This window comes from Clarias gariepinus, chromosome 11, assembly GCF_024256425.1.
Source record: "Clarias gariepinus isolate MV-2021 ecotype Netherlands chromosome 11, CGAR_prim_01v2, whole genome shotgun sequence".
NCBI classification, from domain to species: Eukaryota; Metazoa; Chordata; class Actinopteri; order Siluriformes; family Clariidae; genus Clarias; species Clarias gariepinus.
In genome coordinates, this window is record NC_071110.1 from 19,009,285 (window position 1) to 19,027,551 (window position 18,267).

Here is an 18,267-nt window from a genome sequence, read left to right on the forward strand (position 1 = left end):
TTTAATAGCTGTGACTGCAAGCTGTTCTCCCCGTTTACAGGTTATTAGGCTGGTATCGGTCTTCTCTCCTTTCTTTATCCGGAGGTGTCAGAGTGTTGTCACTTCTCATCAGAGCAATGGTGCACTTGGCTGTGTTCCAACACTGAAGCCTGATGCCTCTGATCTGCCCTGTAGCCAACTAATGGGGCTGTAATTAATATGCTAATGAGACTTTCTCACTTTCACTTGCTCATTTCCTGCTCTTCTCCTTTTATCGTTTGTTTAAACAGCCATCGCGTTTAGAGGTCACTTAGCAGTCTAACCATCCTGTTTTCTGTGAAGACAGTGGGATTATAGCAAGGATGTCGCTGTCTGATTCTGTACACACAGCCGTGATCCATGATGAATGTTTATAAAGGCATCATTTTACACCCAGCCACAGACTCTCTTCAGATGGAAAGGGATTGATTGATGACCTACTGCTACTCTTAGTTCTCTCATGCTATCTTAAGCCAAGTAGAAAGTCCAGACTGCTTTTGGGTCACACATGATTTGTGTGTTTTGTTTAATCGAAATATTCTTTCAGAAGACTATTATTCTTTATTATATTATTTTATTATATTATTTATATCATATTATATAGATTGCAGCTGTGTGTAGGCAAGACTAAACCTCATCTTTGTTCATTTAAAACCAACTTTTAAGTACAGCCATTAAAATAACATATTTCTAAGAACATTTACTGTGCAAATCATTTTATGATCACACGTTTATGGCCATCATAATACCTCCTTTCTAAGTACTATCATGATAAGATATTTGGATATATATTATTTGTATTGTGCAAAAAAAGTCTTAAACCACCCCATATTTATTTATATTAAGTTAAATTATGTGGATTGAATTAAAGAAATGGTAGCAAATGAGCAAATGTGACAGGCTGCAAAGTGCCTAAGGATACAATTATAAAAGTTGGGTGTTTATGTAACAACCTCAGCAGCCATCCTCATTTGCCCCCTTGTCAGTTCCAATCACTCAGCATTCAGCATCACCAGTGTACTAATCAACAGCTTAAACATTTCTTATCATTTGTTAAAGATTCTCTTTTTCACTGGTTTATGCTTTAAGTTAGATGTTTTTATGATTGAATGATTAACGATTACTGTGAAACTGGTCAGATAAAGAGACCAGACTAAAAATGAGAGCCAAATTTTTTTTTAGGAAGCCTTAAGACTATTCCTCAAGACTACATTACAAAATGAAAAAGTGTGGCTCTTTAAGAGCAAAATATAAACTAATGTTGGGCTTTGCACAGTATTGTATGTTTGTTAAGTAAGAAGTAAATTTAATCACAAAGATTGAAGTGGCTTCATGATTATTATGCTTATAATTCATGAGCCCTACATGTACTTACCTCCTATTCCTTTTGGAACTTTATTATATAGGGTTTATTTGGAACTTTATTATAAGCATCTGCCGTAGTATGTGGCTTGGTTAGTTCTGCTTGATCATTAAATCATGTGACTATAATTTGTTGGTAGGCTGTACCACTGTTAGGAACTCATTATTCTGATGAAATTCTTTTGAATCTAAATTGTATTGTTCAGTGTTAAACTCTGCCAATACCAAATTTCTTTGTTGTTTTTTTTCACAATAGGAAAGAGTGCTTCCTGAGTTGTCTGTACCTCCAAAGCCTAGAATGTAATCTTTATCGTTATAAAATGTCATTTTGTAAACTCAGATGAGATGTATACTCTGATATTTCTTTTGGTCATTTTATGGAAAGTGAAAAGGCAGCACAGTCTTTGCAGAAAAGTAGCTGATGTGACCGATTCAGACAGGTCTGAGATAAAAAAGATAATTTTGTAATTGTTGGTTTCTTAAAATAAAATGTGTATTGTGTCTCTTAAAGAATCCAATCTCTGTTCTACTGTTGATCACAGCTCTCGTTTTGTACTTTGTGAACAGGTCCTCAAAGTAACACACACAGAGTTTTGCCAGGGGCGCACCATGCGCTGGGCTCTGGCCTGGAGCTTCTACGAGGATGTAACCATGCCAGTAAGTTTGAGCTTCAATTCAATTCAATTCAATTCAATTTTGTTTGTATAGCGCTTTTAACAATTTACATTGTCACAAAGCAGCTTTACACAATCAAAAGAATTAAGTTTATATGAAATGTGAATGTGTATGAATCAAAATGATATGATTGTCCCTGATAAGCAAGCCGAGGACGACGGCGACAGTGGCAAGGAAAAACTCCCTGAGATGGTAATAGGAAGAAACCTTGAGAGGAACCAGACTCAACAGGGAACCCATCCTCATCTGGGTAAAAACAGATAGCAGGGATTGATGTGCATAATATTATGTGAGACTGGAAGTTCAGTATAAGAGGAGTTGTGTAAGATTAAAATCCAGTTTGTTCCTGGAGGCTCAGGTAGACTGTAAGAAATTCCAGTCCTGAACAATTGAGCAACTAAAGTCACAGGTCCACAGGACCACCTTCATGGAAAAGTGGAGCCATCCCCAGTCACCATACGCATCCCAGGCAGACCACACGGGGCATCCATGTGATGAGATCTCCAACCAGAAGCAGGATGAGAGGACAGGTCCAGAGGGCAGAGGAGGTCTAGATCAATGGCAGCTCAGGAGCGACATGTATAGCTCGACAGAGATAGGTAGAGGAAAAGGGAGAGAAAGAGAGAGAGAGCAGAAGAGGATAGAGCAAAAGAAATGGCAGTTAGGTATGGTCACAGTCAAACAATGTATAAGGTGAATGTATATTTAGTGCAGAGGGCAAGCAGAGACTCCGGCAGGACTATGACAGCATAACTAAAAAGGGAGAGCCAGAAGGAAACACGGACATAAGGGCTTCCTGAGATGTAAAGCAACCAATCACCTTACCGTCAACAAACCTGAGTGATCAATGAGAGTGGGGAAGACAGCATCTAAACATACCAGTTCACCTAATACTCTACGTCCATAAGTCCCCCAGATCTGCTCCTTTACCTAAGGCTAGTTTTTTTATTACAAAAATGCTTGGCTAAATAAATAGGTTTTTAGCCTAGACTTAAACACTGAGACTGTGTCTGAGTCATTAATTGGAAGACTATTCTCTGACAAGCAGCCTGCATCCTTTGATCGAAGTAGGCGTGGTGGATTGTAAGACACTAGCAGTTCACCCAGATACTGCGGCGCGAGACCATTTAATGCTTTATACGTCAAGAGTAGTATTTCAAAATCGATGCGAAATTTCACAGAAAGCAATGCAATGTGGATAAGATAGGAGTGATGTGCTCGTATCTTCTGGTTCGAGTGAGGACTCTCGCTGCTGCATTCTGGACTAATTGAAGCATGTTTAAGCACCTTGTTGAAAAACCAGACAGTAAGGCGTTACAATAATCCAACCTAGGCGTGATAAAAGCATGAACTAGTTTTTCTGCATCATTTGGTGACGATATATTTCTTATCTTGGCAATATTTCAGAGATAAGAGAATGCTATCCTGGTAATATTATCTACATGTGCTTCAAATGAAAGGCTTGAATCTATAATCACACCAAGGTCTTTTACTGTTGTACTTGATGGAACAAAAAGGTCATTTAAAATCACAGTGTGTTTAGAAAGCTTACTTCTATCTGCTTGTGGTCCTATGACTAAAACTTATCAGGATTAAGCAGAAGAAAATTAATTAACATCCAATCTCTTATGTCCTGCACACATTGCTTAACTTTAATAAACTGGTTTTTCTTATCTGGTTTTGCTGAAACGTATACTTGTGTGTCATCAGCATAACAATGAAAACTAATACCATGTTTACGAATTATGTTGCCCAGAGGAAGCATGTAAAGGGAAAAAACAGTGGGCCTAAAACAGAACCCTGTGGAACACCAAACTCAACTTGAGAACATGAGGAATGGTCACCATCTAAATCTACAAACTGATAACGATCAGTCAAATAGGATCTAAGCCATAAGAGGGCCGTTCCCTTAATTCCTACTACTTTTTCTAATCTGTGAAGGAGAATACTATTATCAATAGTGTCAAAAGCTGCACTGAGGTCGAGTAACACAAGTATAGTGACGCAACCCTGATCAGAGGCCACTAGGAGGTCATTTACTACTTTAACAAGTGCTGTCTCTGTGCTGTGATAAGGCCTAAATCCTGACTGATACAGTTTGTTTATGCTATTTCTATTTAGATATGAACATAGCTGCTGTGATACTACCTTTTCCAGAACTTTAGAGATAAAGGGGAGGTTTGATATCGGCCTGTAATTGGAAAGCTGACAGGGGTCAAGGTCGGGTTTCTTGATTAGTGGTTTAATAACTGCTATTTTAAGGGATTTAGAAACATACCCACTGCTGAGTGAACAGTTAATTACTTTCAACAGGGGTTCTGTTATTGCTGGAACTATCTGCTTGAGAAAATGTGTCGGTATAGGATCTAATTCACAGGTTGACGATTTTGAAGAGGAGATGAGTGAAATTAGTTCTAGGTTCTGATGTGATGTGATTAATTTATCATCTGTATCACTTAAATTGTCTGGTTTCAAAGCCTGATTGTTTTACCTAATATTTATGATTTTTTATTGAAAGAGTTAATGAAATCCTTACTACTTTATGTTGTTGTTGTGGAGATTCCTGCAGTGGTCTTGTTTTTAGTTAATTTAGCTATAGTATTAAATAAAAAACTAGGATTATTTTTGTTATTTTCTATAAGAATAGAGAGATACATTGATCTAGAAGCACTGAGAGCTTTTCTATAGTTCAGGATGCTCTCCTTCCATGCTATTTGAAATACGAACAATTTAGTTTGATGCCATTTGCGTTCTAGTTTCCGAGCGGTTTGTTTTAGAGTGCGTGTGTGGTCATTATACCAAGGAGCGAGTTTCTTATCTCTTCTTCTTCTTTGTCTTTCGGCTGTTCCCTTTCAGGGGTCGCCACAGCGAATCATTTGCCTCCATCTAACCCTATCCTCTGCATCCTCTTCTCTCACACCAACTAACTTCATGTCCTCTTTCACTGCATCCATAAATCTCCTCTTTGGTCTTCCTCTAGACCTCCTGCCTGGCAGTTCCAACCTCAGCATCCTTCTACCGATATATTCACAATCTCTCCTCTGAACATGTCCAAACCACCTCAATCTGGCCTCTCTGACTTTATCTCCAAAACATCTAACGTGGGTTGTCCCTCTGATAAACTCATTCTTAATCCTATCCATCCTTGTCACTCCCAAAGAGAATCTCAACATCTTCAGCTCTGCTACGTCCAACTCTGCCTCCTGTCTTTTCTTTAGCACCACTGTCTCTAAGCCGTAGAGCATCGCTGGTCTCACAACTGTCCTGTACAACTTTCCTTCCATTCTGGCTGATACTCTTTTATCGCACAACACACCTGACACTTTTCTCCACCCATTCCAACCTGCCTGTACCCGCCTCTTCACCTCCTTTGAACACTCTCCGTTGCTCTGGACCGTTGACCCTAAGTACTTAAAATCCTGCACCTTCTTTACCTCTGCTCCCTGTAGCCTCACCGATCCTCCTGGGTCCCTCTCATTTACACACATGTATTCCGTCTTGCTGCGGCTAACCTTCATTCCTCTGCTTTCCAGAGCATACCTCCACCTCTCCAAATTTTCCTCCACCTGTTCCCTGCTCTCGCTACAGAGCACAATGTCATCTGCAAACATCATAGTCCATGAGGACTCCTGTCTTACCTCATCTGTCATCCTGTCCATCACCAGAGCAAACAAAAAGGGGCTTAGAGCCGATCCTTGATGCAGACCCACCTCCACCTTGAACTCTTCTGTCACACCTACAGCACATCTTACCACTGTCTTACAGCTCTCATACATGTCCTGCACCACTCTAACATACTTCTCTGCCACTCCAGACTTCCTCATACAATACCACAGCTCCTCTTTTGGCACCCTGTCATACGCTTTCTCTAAATCTAAAAAGACACAATGCAACTCCCTGTTACCTTCTCTGTACTTCTCCGCCAGCATCCTCAAAGCAAATACTGCATCTGATGTACTCTTTCAGTTTCAGATAAGAGTTTATCTCTAATATTTTTTTTTTTAACTGGAGCTACATTATCTAAGCTATAACGACGTGTTGACTCTAGATGTTCAGTCGCTCGATCAAGTTCTGTGGAGTCAGATGGCGATCCAATCAAAGTTGATAACTCTGGGAGATTATTGATAAAGCTCTGTGTGGTATTTGATGTAAACGTACGTTTAAGACGGTAGCGCGGTGCTGTGCGTACATTATTACTATGAGACACTTTAAATAACTTCAGACTGTGGAATTGTAATTAAGTTTCTTATACTTAATCCAAAGGATAATATTAAGTCCAAAGTGTGACCTGCTTTATGAGTGGGTCCTACTACACACTGATATACTCCTACTGAGTCCAGAATGGACATAAATGCTGTTCTCAGAGGGTCTATTGGATTCTCAAAATGAATATTAAAATCTCCAGTAATTAACGCTTTGTCTACGGAAACGACTAGGTTTGAGAGGAAATCTGCAAATTCACAGAGAAACTCAGAGTACGGCCCTGGAGGTCTGTAAATGATAATTAGTGGAATCGTCTGAGCTGACTTTGTTACTATAGAGAATTTCAAATGCATTAAATTTAAATCTGTGTTTTTGTACGATAGCCAGATTATCGTTGTAAATAACTGTGACGCCTCCTCCTCTACCAGTTAACCGAGGCTGATATATGTAGCTGTATCCAGGAGGACTAGCTTCGTTTAGAGCTACATACTCGTTCTCTTTAATCCAGGTTTAAGTTAAACGTAATATATCAAACTCCTGGTCTTTGATAGTTTCGTTAACAATAACTGCTTTAGATGCGAGAGATCTAATATTTAACAGTCCTGTCTTCAGATCAGAGGTGCCGGCTGTGCATTCAGTGTGATCCGAGTTTGTGGTATCTATGTTAATTAAATTACTAAAACAGACTTTCTAAGTCTTTCTAAATTTGTTTTTAGCTCGGGGAACAGACACAGTCTTAATACAGTGAACCCTAAATGACGACTCTATGTAGCTAGCAGACGGTTGGTTTAGCCTGTCTGTCTGCTCCCTGGCCTGGGCTCTGGATTGTCACCGATTAACTAGGCCTCTTCTGAGACTATGAGCTATATTACAGGAAATAAGAGCAGCACCTTCCCGAGTGGGATGGACACCGTCCCGCCCTAACAGGCCAGTTTTGCCCTCAAAGATCTTCCAATTATCTATGAAGCCCACGTTGTTTTCAGAGTGCCACCTGGACATCCAGCGGTTCAGTCACCATAGCCTGCTGTAAACTATGTCACCACATCTCATTAGGATGGGACCAGAGCATATTACGTCATTGGACATCGCCTTTTAAACACATTTTAAACACCTCTGAAAAGTTATTCTTGCTAACCTCTGACTGACGAAGGCGTATATCATTAGCTCCAGCATGTAACACTATCTTGGAGAACCTGTGCTGTCCTAGAGCCCTAAGATTACCTGCTATGTCCGGTGCTCTGGCTCCCGGGATACACCTAACCACTGCCGCTCGCGCCCCTAAAGGCCTGGCTAATTTCACATGTCTCAGTATAGTGTCTCCTTTAACCAGAGCTCTTTCAGGCTTCTTAGTGGGTGCATCACTGAGGAGAGCAAACCTGTTGGACACGTGTTGGAGCTCTGTGTTCTAGCTTTCTGTGACTTTAAGGAAAAGATCCTACTGTGACCTACTAAGTTACTTGGGAGTTTTATGTCCAAGTCTGTGTCTCTGTGTGTGTCTGTGTCTGTGTGTGTGTCTGGGTTCAGTTTAGAAAAAGCCACACTGGCAGAATATTCACGCTGCTCCAGATTGGTGCCTGTGTTAATAATGCAAACCCGGGCCATTCCATTAGACACACTCTGACTGCTCCCTGCCGTCTGGCTCTCTTCCCCAGTTGCTGTAGCCTGGCAACAGTCTCCAGGGCTGCAGGGCTCTGTTGTAAAGCTGTGCTGTTGTATTGAGAAGTAGCGATACAGAGAGCAAATGAAAGATGTTAAGCATAATGAAAGGGGCAGGAGGTGGAGTGTTTCTAGTCTTTCCCAACTTCCCTACATGGCTTTGTGCAGAGGGCACTTAAGCAGAAAGATTGGCCTACATTTGTGTCTACATTCTGCTTTTCTCCTTATTACACTGTCACGAGCATACCATGCGATATGCCACATGTACACCAGTGATCATTCTACACAAGACATGTTTGAAATCTTTAAATGAAAAAAACTATGTATATAATTATTAAATATATAAAATGTATCTTTTAAATTCATTTTAGTAATTTCATACTAATCAGTGTTAGCCCAGATTTAATTCCCCCCAAAATCCCAAACACTCCCCAACCTCCAGGCTGAGACCCAGAAACCAAATCTGTCTGATTTACAGTTTGTTCTTTAATTTAGTCGTAATGGAAGTCATGAAAAGTTATGACAGTATCACATTTGCGGAATATGATCCTCTTGTCACAAGGATGAAAGCAAGAGACACAGAAAGGCAGGAAGGAAAGAAGCGAGGGATTCATGGAGAGAAGTCGTGCTTTGCTGTCTGCTTATCCAACAAGTGAACAGAAGATTTACAGTGTTCGGCTGCAGGGTCAGAGGTCAGGCTTGTGAGCCACTAAAGGAAACAGTTTTAAGAGCAATACAGAATGGAAAAGTGTCAAAATCAGTGCAGCTCTTAGGCTCAGAGTTTAACCTTTGATCATCCTGTCGCTCATCCACATCTGTGTACGTTCAATAATTAATATGTGTAGCCTTTTAGTCATACTTAGCCATACCAGACATTTTAAATCTATTTTGGTCTTTCTTCCTGTCCAAAGCACAGATGGTGTTGGACAAAAAAAGAATGCGGATAAAAGATTTGAAAAAAGTATTTCACAACCGGAAAGGGAAGTGTTTGTCTGTGTCTGGATTCTTAATATGTGTATTGTAATGTGACTAATCGAAATAGAGTGGCTCCTTGGTGCACTTTATGTATGTATTTCCTACCAGCTCTTGTGGAAGTGTGGACTAGTTGGTGCTGTGAAAAAGCTACGAGGCAGATGGTAAATAATACAGGCAAAAATTACTTTTAGTCTGAAAATACTGTATCTCCAACTAGATCAAGCCATTTCTAGAGTCAACTGCTATTACGATAGTATTACGATAATGCTATTACGATATAAGATTACATGAAATGTCTATTTGTTTAAATATTTCCTTTTACTTTAAAGGTCCCATACTTTACAATTTCTTTAAGTTAACAAGATAAAAATTCCCCCAAAGTGTGTTGTAACATTTTAGCGAAAATTGGAATAATGCTTTTAAAAAAAATATATATATATATATACAGTAAACTCTGTTTCACTCCTCATACAAATGTGCAGTTGCAGTGTCTGTGTACAAAGATTAATTCCAATGAAGTTGGGACGAAAAATGTAAATAAAAACAGAATACAATGACCTGCAAATCCTTGTTGACCAATAGTCGATTGAAAATACCACAAATAGAAGATATGTAATGTTTAAACTGATAAACCTGATTGTCTCTTGCAAATGTTAACTTATTTTGAATTAATGCCTACAACATGGTCCAAAGAGGACGTGTAAGGAAATGTTTCATCACCTTTTCTTTTAACTACTATTAAGCGTTTGGGAACTAAGGACACTAACTGTTGAAGCTTTGTAGATGGAAATCTTTCCCATTCTTGCTTGATGTTTAACTTCAGTTTCTTCACAGGATCTATGTTGTCGTAATTCATAATGTGCTTTATAATGCGGCATTATCAATGAGAGACGAGTCTGGACTGGATGCAGGACCATCTAGTACCTGCAATCTTTTACTATGAAGCCATGCTGTTGTTACACGTGCAGTGTGTGGCTTGGCATTGTCTAGCTGAAATAAACAGGGATATCCCTGTAGCCAAGTCTGTTTGATTCTGGCTTTAACACATTTTCTGCTTTTTCTTTTCAACATCTGATTTTTCTAAAAGTGCACCATATGAGGTAACATCCATACTGTAGGTTTTGAATTCCTGTAAGCGAGTACAATACATCTGTAGATATAGCGGTAAATTAGTTCACAGCTGTGTAGATACAGCAGGGTTTTTTTTAGTGAACATTTGTTTTTATTACATTTGTAATAAGCGCTAACAAATCCCCGCCCCCCCCAATACCTTCACAGATGCTGACTTTTGAACTTTAAGGAAGTGACGTCCATGATTTCCAAAAACCTATTTGAAATGTGACTCTAACTAGTGTTCTAACTAGTGTAATACTGTATATGACTGTGTATGTGACAAATAAAATTTGAATTTGAATTTGTTTCCAAATTGCCCATAATGTGTGAATAAGTGTGTATGTGTGTGCCCTGCAATGGATTGGTAACTTGAAATAAGGAAACTAACCATATCTTCTGTGTGGAAATATGGTGAATCACATTTTTGCTTATTGAAATTTTATCATTTTTATAGTATTGATTTTGCAAGCACAATTTTATTGCAGATCCTGCTGGAGCTGGACATATTTACAGTGGTGTGAAAAACTATTTGCCCCCTTCCTGATTTCTTATTCTTTTGCATGTTTGTCACACTTAAATGTTTCTGATCATCAAACACATTTAACTATTAGTCAAAGATAACATAATTGAACACAAAATGCAGTTTTTAAATGATGGTTTTTATTATTTAGGAAGAAAAAAAATCGAAACCTACATGGCCCTGTGTGAAAAAGTGATTGCCCCCCCTTGTTAAAAAAATAACTTAACTGTGGTTTATCACACCTGAGTTCAATTTCTGTAGTCACCCCCAGGCCTGATTACTGCCACACCTGTTTCAATCAAGAAATCACTTAAATAGGAGCTACCTGACACAGAGAAGTAGACCAAAAGCACCTCAAAAGCTAGACATCATGCCAAGATCCAAAGAAATTCAGGAACAAATGAGAACAAAAGTAATTGAGATCTATCAGTCTGGTACCACAAATGGCAAAAACATGGAACAGTGGTGAACCTTCCCAGGAGTGGCCGGCCGACCAAAATTACCCCAAGAGCGCAGAGACAACTCATCCGAGAGGCCACAAAATCCCAGGACAACATCTAAAGAACTGCAGGCCTCCCTTGCCTTAATTAAGGTCAGTGTTCACGACTCCACCATAAGAAAGAGACTGGGCAAAAATGGCCTGCATGGCAGATTTCCAAGGCGCAAACCACTTTTAGGCAAAAAGAACATTAAGGCTCGTCTCAATTTTGCTAAAAAACATCTCAATGATTGCCAAGACTTTTGGGAAAATACCTTTTGGACCGACGAGACACAAGTTTAACTTTTTGGAAGGTGCGTGTCCAGTTACATCTGGCGTAAAAGTAACACAGCATTTCAGAAAAAGAACATCATACCAACAGTAAAATATGGTGGTGGTAGTGTGATGGTCTGGGGTTGTTTTGCTGCTTGAGGACCTGGAAGGCTTGCTGTGATAGATGGAACCATGAATTCTACTGTCTACCAAAAAATCCTGAAGGAGAATGTCCGGCCATCTGTTCGTCAACTCCAGCTGAAGCGATCTTGGGTGCTGCAGCAGGACAATGACCCAAAACACACCAGCAAATCCACCTCTGAATGGCTGAAGAAAAACAAAATGAAGACTTTGGAGTGGCCTAGTCAAAGTCCTGACCTGAATCCTATTGAGATGTTGTGGCATGACTTTAAAAAGGCGGTTCATGCTAGAAAACCCTCAAAAAAACAATTCTGCAAAGATGAGTGGGCCAAAATTCCTCCAGAGCGCTTTAAAAGACTCGTTGCAAGTTATCGCAAACGCTTGATTGCAGTTATTGCTGCTAAGGGTGGCCCAACCAGTTATTAGGTTCAGGGGGCAATTACTTTTTCACACAGGGCCATGTAGATTTGGATTTTTTTTTCTCCCTAAATAATAAAAACCATCATTTAAAAACTGCATTTTGTGTTTACTTGTGTTATCTTTGACTAATAGTTAAATGTGTTTGATGATCAGAAACATTTTGTGTGACAAACATGCAAAAGAATAAGAAATCAGGAAGGGGGCAAATAGTTTTTCACACCACTGTAGCTGCTGATCATATGACACATTGGAGGGATAGTGTTTATTACAATGTGTTTATTACTCCCCTTGGTAGTTGTTTTTAAATGTGTGCACTTTAACTCAACCAGTTAATTGATTGTCTTTTATAATTGCAAATGTTTTTCACCAGTAAAGACTTCTGCCCATGAGGCATGATACTCTCTTAAGCAAAATTACTTCAAGCTCACTGTTTTTACCTTTCCAAATTTCTCTTGCCTCTTCTGTGCTAGGGCCACAATAAGGGCCTGATATTATTTAAAAGCAAAAAGCTCAATTTATTACAGAAAATATATGCCTTGTTAGGAATTTATGTAGGGGTTGACAATAATTTAGGTATGTTATGTTTATTTTTTTTATTAAATAATATTGAGTTAATGAATATTACTGAAAATCCTCTTGATCCTTTTTTGGCGTTAGCCTAGATAAATGTGCTTGAATATAAAATGTGGTACATTTAATAAACTATTAAATCTCTCAGCGATACTATGATTACAGTTTAAAGTTCACGTATGTCTGAGAGAAGGATCTCGCTTTGTTCTCATAGCATATTTAGGTGTAGCTTGTACGTTGTTTTAATGCTGATTTTAAGGAAGTGCTTTATTTTGGGTTTGGGTTGGCCATTATCAATTTTGTAAAAACTGATCAGCTTAGGCTCAAGGCCAAATGAGTCACAAACATTGTTGCATGTGTCCTGACCTCATTATGCAGAGGTGCAAAATAATTATGTTTCGTATTAATGTTAACAGATCTTCATGATTGTAATGGACAAATACAGTGAAACGCGAGTGTCCCACAAGACAAGCAAAGATTTTTTTATTTTAACTTGGAAAACAAGCATTTAGTATCATATAGTATCATTTATATGACGCATGCGCTTCTTGTTTTGACGCCGAGCGTCACGTGATCACAGCTGAGCCAACGGTCTTTCTCTCTCTTGTGATGTGGAATTGTGGGTATTCATCTCCCCTGCTGAGTCTTAGTGCGCATCTCTTACTGGTATAATCAATTTCCATGCATGCGTCTACTGTTTACTATAACACTGTGACTGCGTGTGTTTGTAAAACATATTTTATTTTGTGTTTGTAAGCACGTGTGTACAGCGCCCGTGTACTGTTTCTTATAACACATAAAAATTCCTTTCTTCCTGTCCTTACGTGTGCCCGCGCGTAATTTGACACCGTACCGGTCCTCACACACACTCTCTCGCCTTTTAGTTTGTAGAGCAGAGTTTGTGTTCACACACACACACACCGTTATTCCGTTATTATGCGCTCACACAAGTGTCATTAGCGATGTTCCTTGCTAATTTTCCAAACAAAACAGTCTTTCCTGTTAATGTATGTGTGTGGGAACAGTGGGTGGGCATTACAGGCTCAGCCTTGTGGTGGTTTAGGTCCTACCTCTCTAATAGAACCTTCTGTGTTAATATAGATGGTTTCACTTCCAACTCTGCTGCCCTTCCTTGGGGGGTACCACAGGGCTCCATTCTTGGTTCACTTTTATTTTCAATGTATTTGCTCCCACTCGGAGCTATTTTCCGAAAATAAAACATCTCCTTTCATTTTTATGCAGATGACTGTCAAGTTTACCTCCCATTAAAGCACAATAGTGCATGTTCTGTCAAGCTTCTTTTGGACTGCCTTGCTGATGTTAAAAGGTGGTTGGCTTTTAATTTCTTAAATGTCAATGATGAAAAGACCGAAGTTATGTTGTTTAGAGCAAATCTGCTCGCTTTAACCTCGCCTCCTTGGCCCCATCTGAGAAAGCCTTGATTACAAATTTGGGTATTAAAATGGATCCTACTCTAAAAATGGATAGTCAAGTAAATGCTGTGGTAAAATCCTGTTTTTTCCATTTGAGGCGAGTAGCAAACATTAAGTCTATATTGTCAAGGCGGGACCTGGAATCGGTTGTCCATGCTTTTATAACCTCTCGTCTTGACTATTGCAATGCTTTGTTCTTTGGAATCAGCCACACCACTATGGCGCGCTTACAGTTGGTGCAAAATGCCACACCACGTTTTTTAACTGGTATAGGCAGATGAGAGCATATTACCCCAATCTTAGCTTCCCTTCACTGGCTTCCAGTGTATTTTCGGATCCGTTTTAAAATTATTTTATTTGTATAAATAATTTATTTGTGTTTAAATGGTCTTGCTCCAGCCTATCTGGTGGAATTGTTGCACCCATATGTTCCACCTCGCTCTCTCAGGTCTACTGACAAGCTGCTTCTTGAAATTCCAAAAACCCGTTGCAAACTTCGAGGTGATCGTGCCTTTTCAGTAGCTGCTCCTCAATTATGTAATGAGTTACCCTTACTCATTCGACAAGCTCCATCAGTGGCTGTTTTTAAATCACGGTTAAAAACTCATTTTTACTCTCTGGCCTTCAACTCAGTGTTAAGCATTTTGAGATGTTTTGTGTTTTATATCATGTTTCTCTTTGGATTATTATTATTTTTATTATGACTATTATTAGTAGTAGTAGATTATTGTGTCATGTTCTTAGTTGTTTCCTTTTCTTGTTACGATCATTTTAAATTTTAATTTTTCGTTTTTATTTATCAAATTTAACATTTTTTATTATAAAACACCCTACAGTATATGTCCTGATTGTTGTCTTTTGTACAGCACTTTGGTCAGCTTTGTTGTGCTTTAGAAATAAAGTGGTATGGTATGGTATGTGTTTGTGTGAAACACAAATAAGAGAGGAGAAAGGTTTACTGTGTAAGATGTGAGGGGCTGTCTCCTCTTACTTTAGCTTTACACACATAAACACACACACACACACACACACACACACAGCGTCTGGATGCATAAATGGAAACACTTATCTTTCTGGATTTATTTTTACTTTTTTTAAAGGTAAAGTGCAGGTTAATTTGTTTTATTTTTACTTTATATTTTTTATTAATTATTTTTGTGTATTTATTTTTTTGGGCTGTAGAATGAATAATTTGTGTTTTCATTATTTCTTATGGGAAAATTTAATTTGGTTTACGAGTGTTTTGGAATACGAGCCCACTTCTGGAACAAATTATGCTCGTAATCCAAGATTCCAATGTAGTGTAATTGTGAGGGAAAGAGAATTTTGCTCTGTACTTTATTTTTTTTTCATTGAGTGTATGTCTGTTTTATAACAGTTTAACCACATTATCAGACCCTTGTACTGTAAACATCAACCCTGATACTTACAATGTCTTACAGTAATTGTAAAGTATTATGACATACAATGGAATGTTTTTTGGACCTCTTAATCCAATGCCTTTCCCAGACATCACTGGTCATGTCCCGGTGGGTCAGACTCTCGACACATGGTGCACACACGTCACATACTGTGATATTGTGGTATTTGATGTACTGTAAACCCAAGGTCAGGGACAGGAAAAGCAGCCACACCTTTAACATTCTAATTTGTGCATTGCTGCCATCTGCTGGTAAAATCTAGCTTATATTAGAAGATCATGGTAATGTCAAATTACAGTCAACGTTTAATGCTTTTTACAATATTGAAACGTCAGAATTCAAATGCATTTTACATGAACAGCAGTGCTGTTTAGAAAAATCAGACAGTGAAAGTTGTTACTGTATTAAAGAAAAAACAGTGTGGTTATATCAGATCATATTTTATATTAGGCTTTAAGAATTTAACTACTCTTTTCATTAAAAAAAAAAAAATTCCTACCCTGTACCCAATGTGTTTTATTTATTTTTATTTTCGAAAGTTGATTTTTCTTGTAAGTTAGTCTGATTCTCAAATGCCAGAGTAGTTGTGTGCAGTAAATATCAGTTTGAAAAATATTTTTGAATGTAAAATGTATTAAATTTAATAAATAAAGTCTAATATAATATGTTACTAATGACATACATTTATTTAAAGCAATTTTCTCAACAAATCAAAAGGTAGGATTTGTTTTTTTGGGTTTTTTTCTTCCCCTTGAATAAGAAAGGTTCTTCTTTTAGCCTATAGTAGGTTAATTCTGAGATGAGAGGGAATATTCAGTAGGAATTACTTAGCATAGCACGTTCCAGATAATAATGTCACACTTGCCAAATTCATACATTCTAAATAAATGCAAAACAAAAATCAGTTTGTCTGATTGCGCAGTCATTTAGTCTACTGACATTTATTTTGTGTCTGTGTGTTCTAGTCTCCGCCAAACAAGAAGCGTAAGCTGGAGAAGGCACGTAAGCCACTTAGCTTCACCGTGGTAGAAGCCACAGCAGCAGAACTGCACTCTCAGGCTCTCCGCATTGGACAAACACACACCAGCAATGTAGAGAGCATCACGTACTGGTTGGAGAGCATTCTCACAGAGCTAAAGGTATATAATATACACATGCAAGCTTTATTTTATTTTGTTTATTTTATTCATTATTTTTAATAACATTATTAATGGAAGGTTGTAATAGTCACAAATGTAACTAAACAAAAAACTCCCTAGTTACGCTTACTAGAAGAAGAACAGGCATGGTATGACACTTTTGCACTATGTCTTCAGGTCTTGCACAACCGTGTTCCCTCCTGCGACTCTGAACTCAGCCTCTTCCTGACTGCTGTGGAGAACACCTGGGTCCATGCTCGGCAGAAACGGCGTGAACAGAGACGTCAGCTCTGTGAGCTGCCTAAAGCCTCAGAGCCTGAAGCCCCTGCTGCCCACTGCATGGACCTGACCCTGAAACAGGACCTCGCGCATCCTCCAAGTAATGAAGAAGAATCCAAGACAAAGCGGCACTTTGTAAAGGATACAGATGTCCCCTGTAAGACCTCCAGTTCAGCTATTTCCCCAAGCTCCAGCTCAGTCTACAACTTCCTGTTTAAGTGCCTGATGAATGTAAAGGTGGAGGACAGTGATGTGTTGGTTGAGATGCACTGGGTAGAGGGTCAGGATAAAGATCTTATGAACCAGCTCTGTACAAGCATGAAGAACTCACTCTTTCGCAGAGTAGCCAAGTCTGTTTGATTCTGGCTTTAACACATTTTCTGCTTTTTCTTTTCAACATCTTATTTTTCTAAAAGTGCACCATATGAGGTAACATACTAATGTTTTGATTACCTGTAAGTCTGCAAGTACATCTGTAGATACAGCGGTAAAATAGTGCACAGCTGTGTAGATACAGTAGTTTTTTTGTGAACATTTGTCTTTATTACATTTGTAATAAACATTTTAATTGTTGGTGGCTCAGAATTTTTTTTTATTTGTTCTTTCATACATAATCCGTTGGGTTCTCTGCATTCATATGTTTCAACTAAGTGATGCCTGTCATTTATTGTGTTCATGTTATTTGTTTAAGGGGCATTCAAGTAAAATTTGGACTTGTTGTGAAATTTCTCATAAATAAAGGACTAAATCCAATTGATAATTACTGCGGCTAAGGATCCCATCACTGTACTCTACTGTACCACTGTATACTGTCTTCCATAAAACTTTTGAATGGTGTAAAGTTTTTAAAGAACGCTGTACATCCGTGGTGGCTCAGAGCCCACTCCATTTGTTCCCATAAGCATTCAGCAAATGGAACGTCTGATCCTTGAAAATACGGATAACTTGATATTTATATATTTATTTATTGATAACTTGATTTGTGTAAAAGATCAATCTGTCTGTGGGAACTTTACAAACAATTATTTGTGAACAACACTAGCACAAGGGCCATTAAAGGAGTTCCTTGGGGGCCAGCATACTGAACTTTTTACCTTGATGGTATCCAATCACTAGCAAAACGCTGGTGCTTTAGTTTAACAGGGAAATATAAAGAGAAATAAATGTAGTTTTGTTTTTATAATGATGTTATTCTGTGCAATCAGAAGTCTGATTTGAATGTCTCACTTATTTGTAAAATATTTTTAAAAAGGAAAGGATAGCTAGTATGTAGTTAGTCCCTTAATATTTAGGTTAGCTCTGTTAAATAGGACATCTCATGGTCATGTCACATTTTTTTTCTCTGTGATTCCAACTTCCTCATTTGTTGATGTTAAGAGCTAAAAGCATTTTATAGGACTCAATGGGTTCTTAGTATCCAGTTGTAGTTTGCATGTTTGATTTTGATTTACATCTTTTCGTTAAGATTTTTGTGCGGAGTAGGATTTCCTGTCTGCAGTTTCCCCTGCAGGAAATCACTGCCTGTGGACTTCTGTGAGTGGGAACGGCATGAATAACAGGAAAACGGCACCAGTTAAGGAAGTAACCATTA

General features: G+C 38.5%; 1 protein-coding gene across 1 annotated transcript in view; it reads left to right on the forward strand.

Annotated features, from left to right (window-relative positions):
- Nucleotides 1-17,439, forward strand: part of mettl16 (methyltransferase 16, N6-methyladenosin) — a 45,296-nt gene extending 27,857 nt beyond the window's left edge. The window contains exons 8-10 of the mRNA XM_053508008.1: nt 1,948-2,037; nt 16,224-16,397; nt 16,575-17,439. Coding sequence (XP_053363983.1) covers nt 1,948-2,037; nt 16,224-16,397; nt 16,575-17,036 — 726 coding nt within the window. The 3' untranslated portion in view covers nt 17,037-17,439. The remainder of the gene's footprint in view (nt 1-1,947; nt 2,038-16,223; nt 16,398-16,574) is intronic.
- Nucleotides 17,440-18,267: the final 828 nt, after the last annotated feature.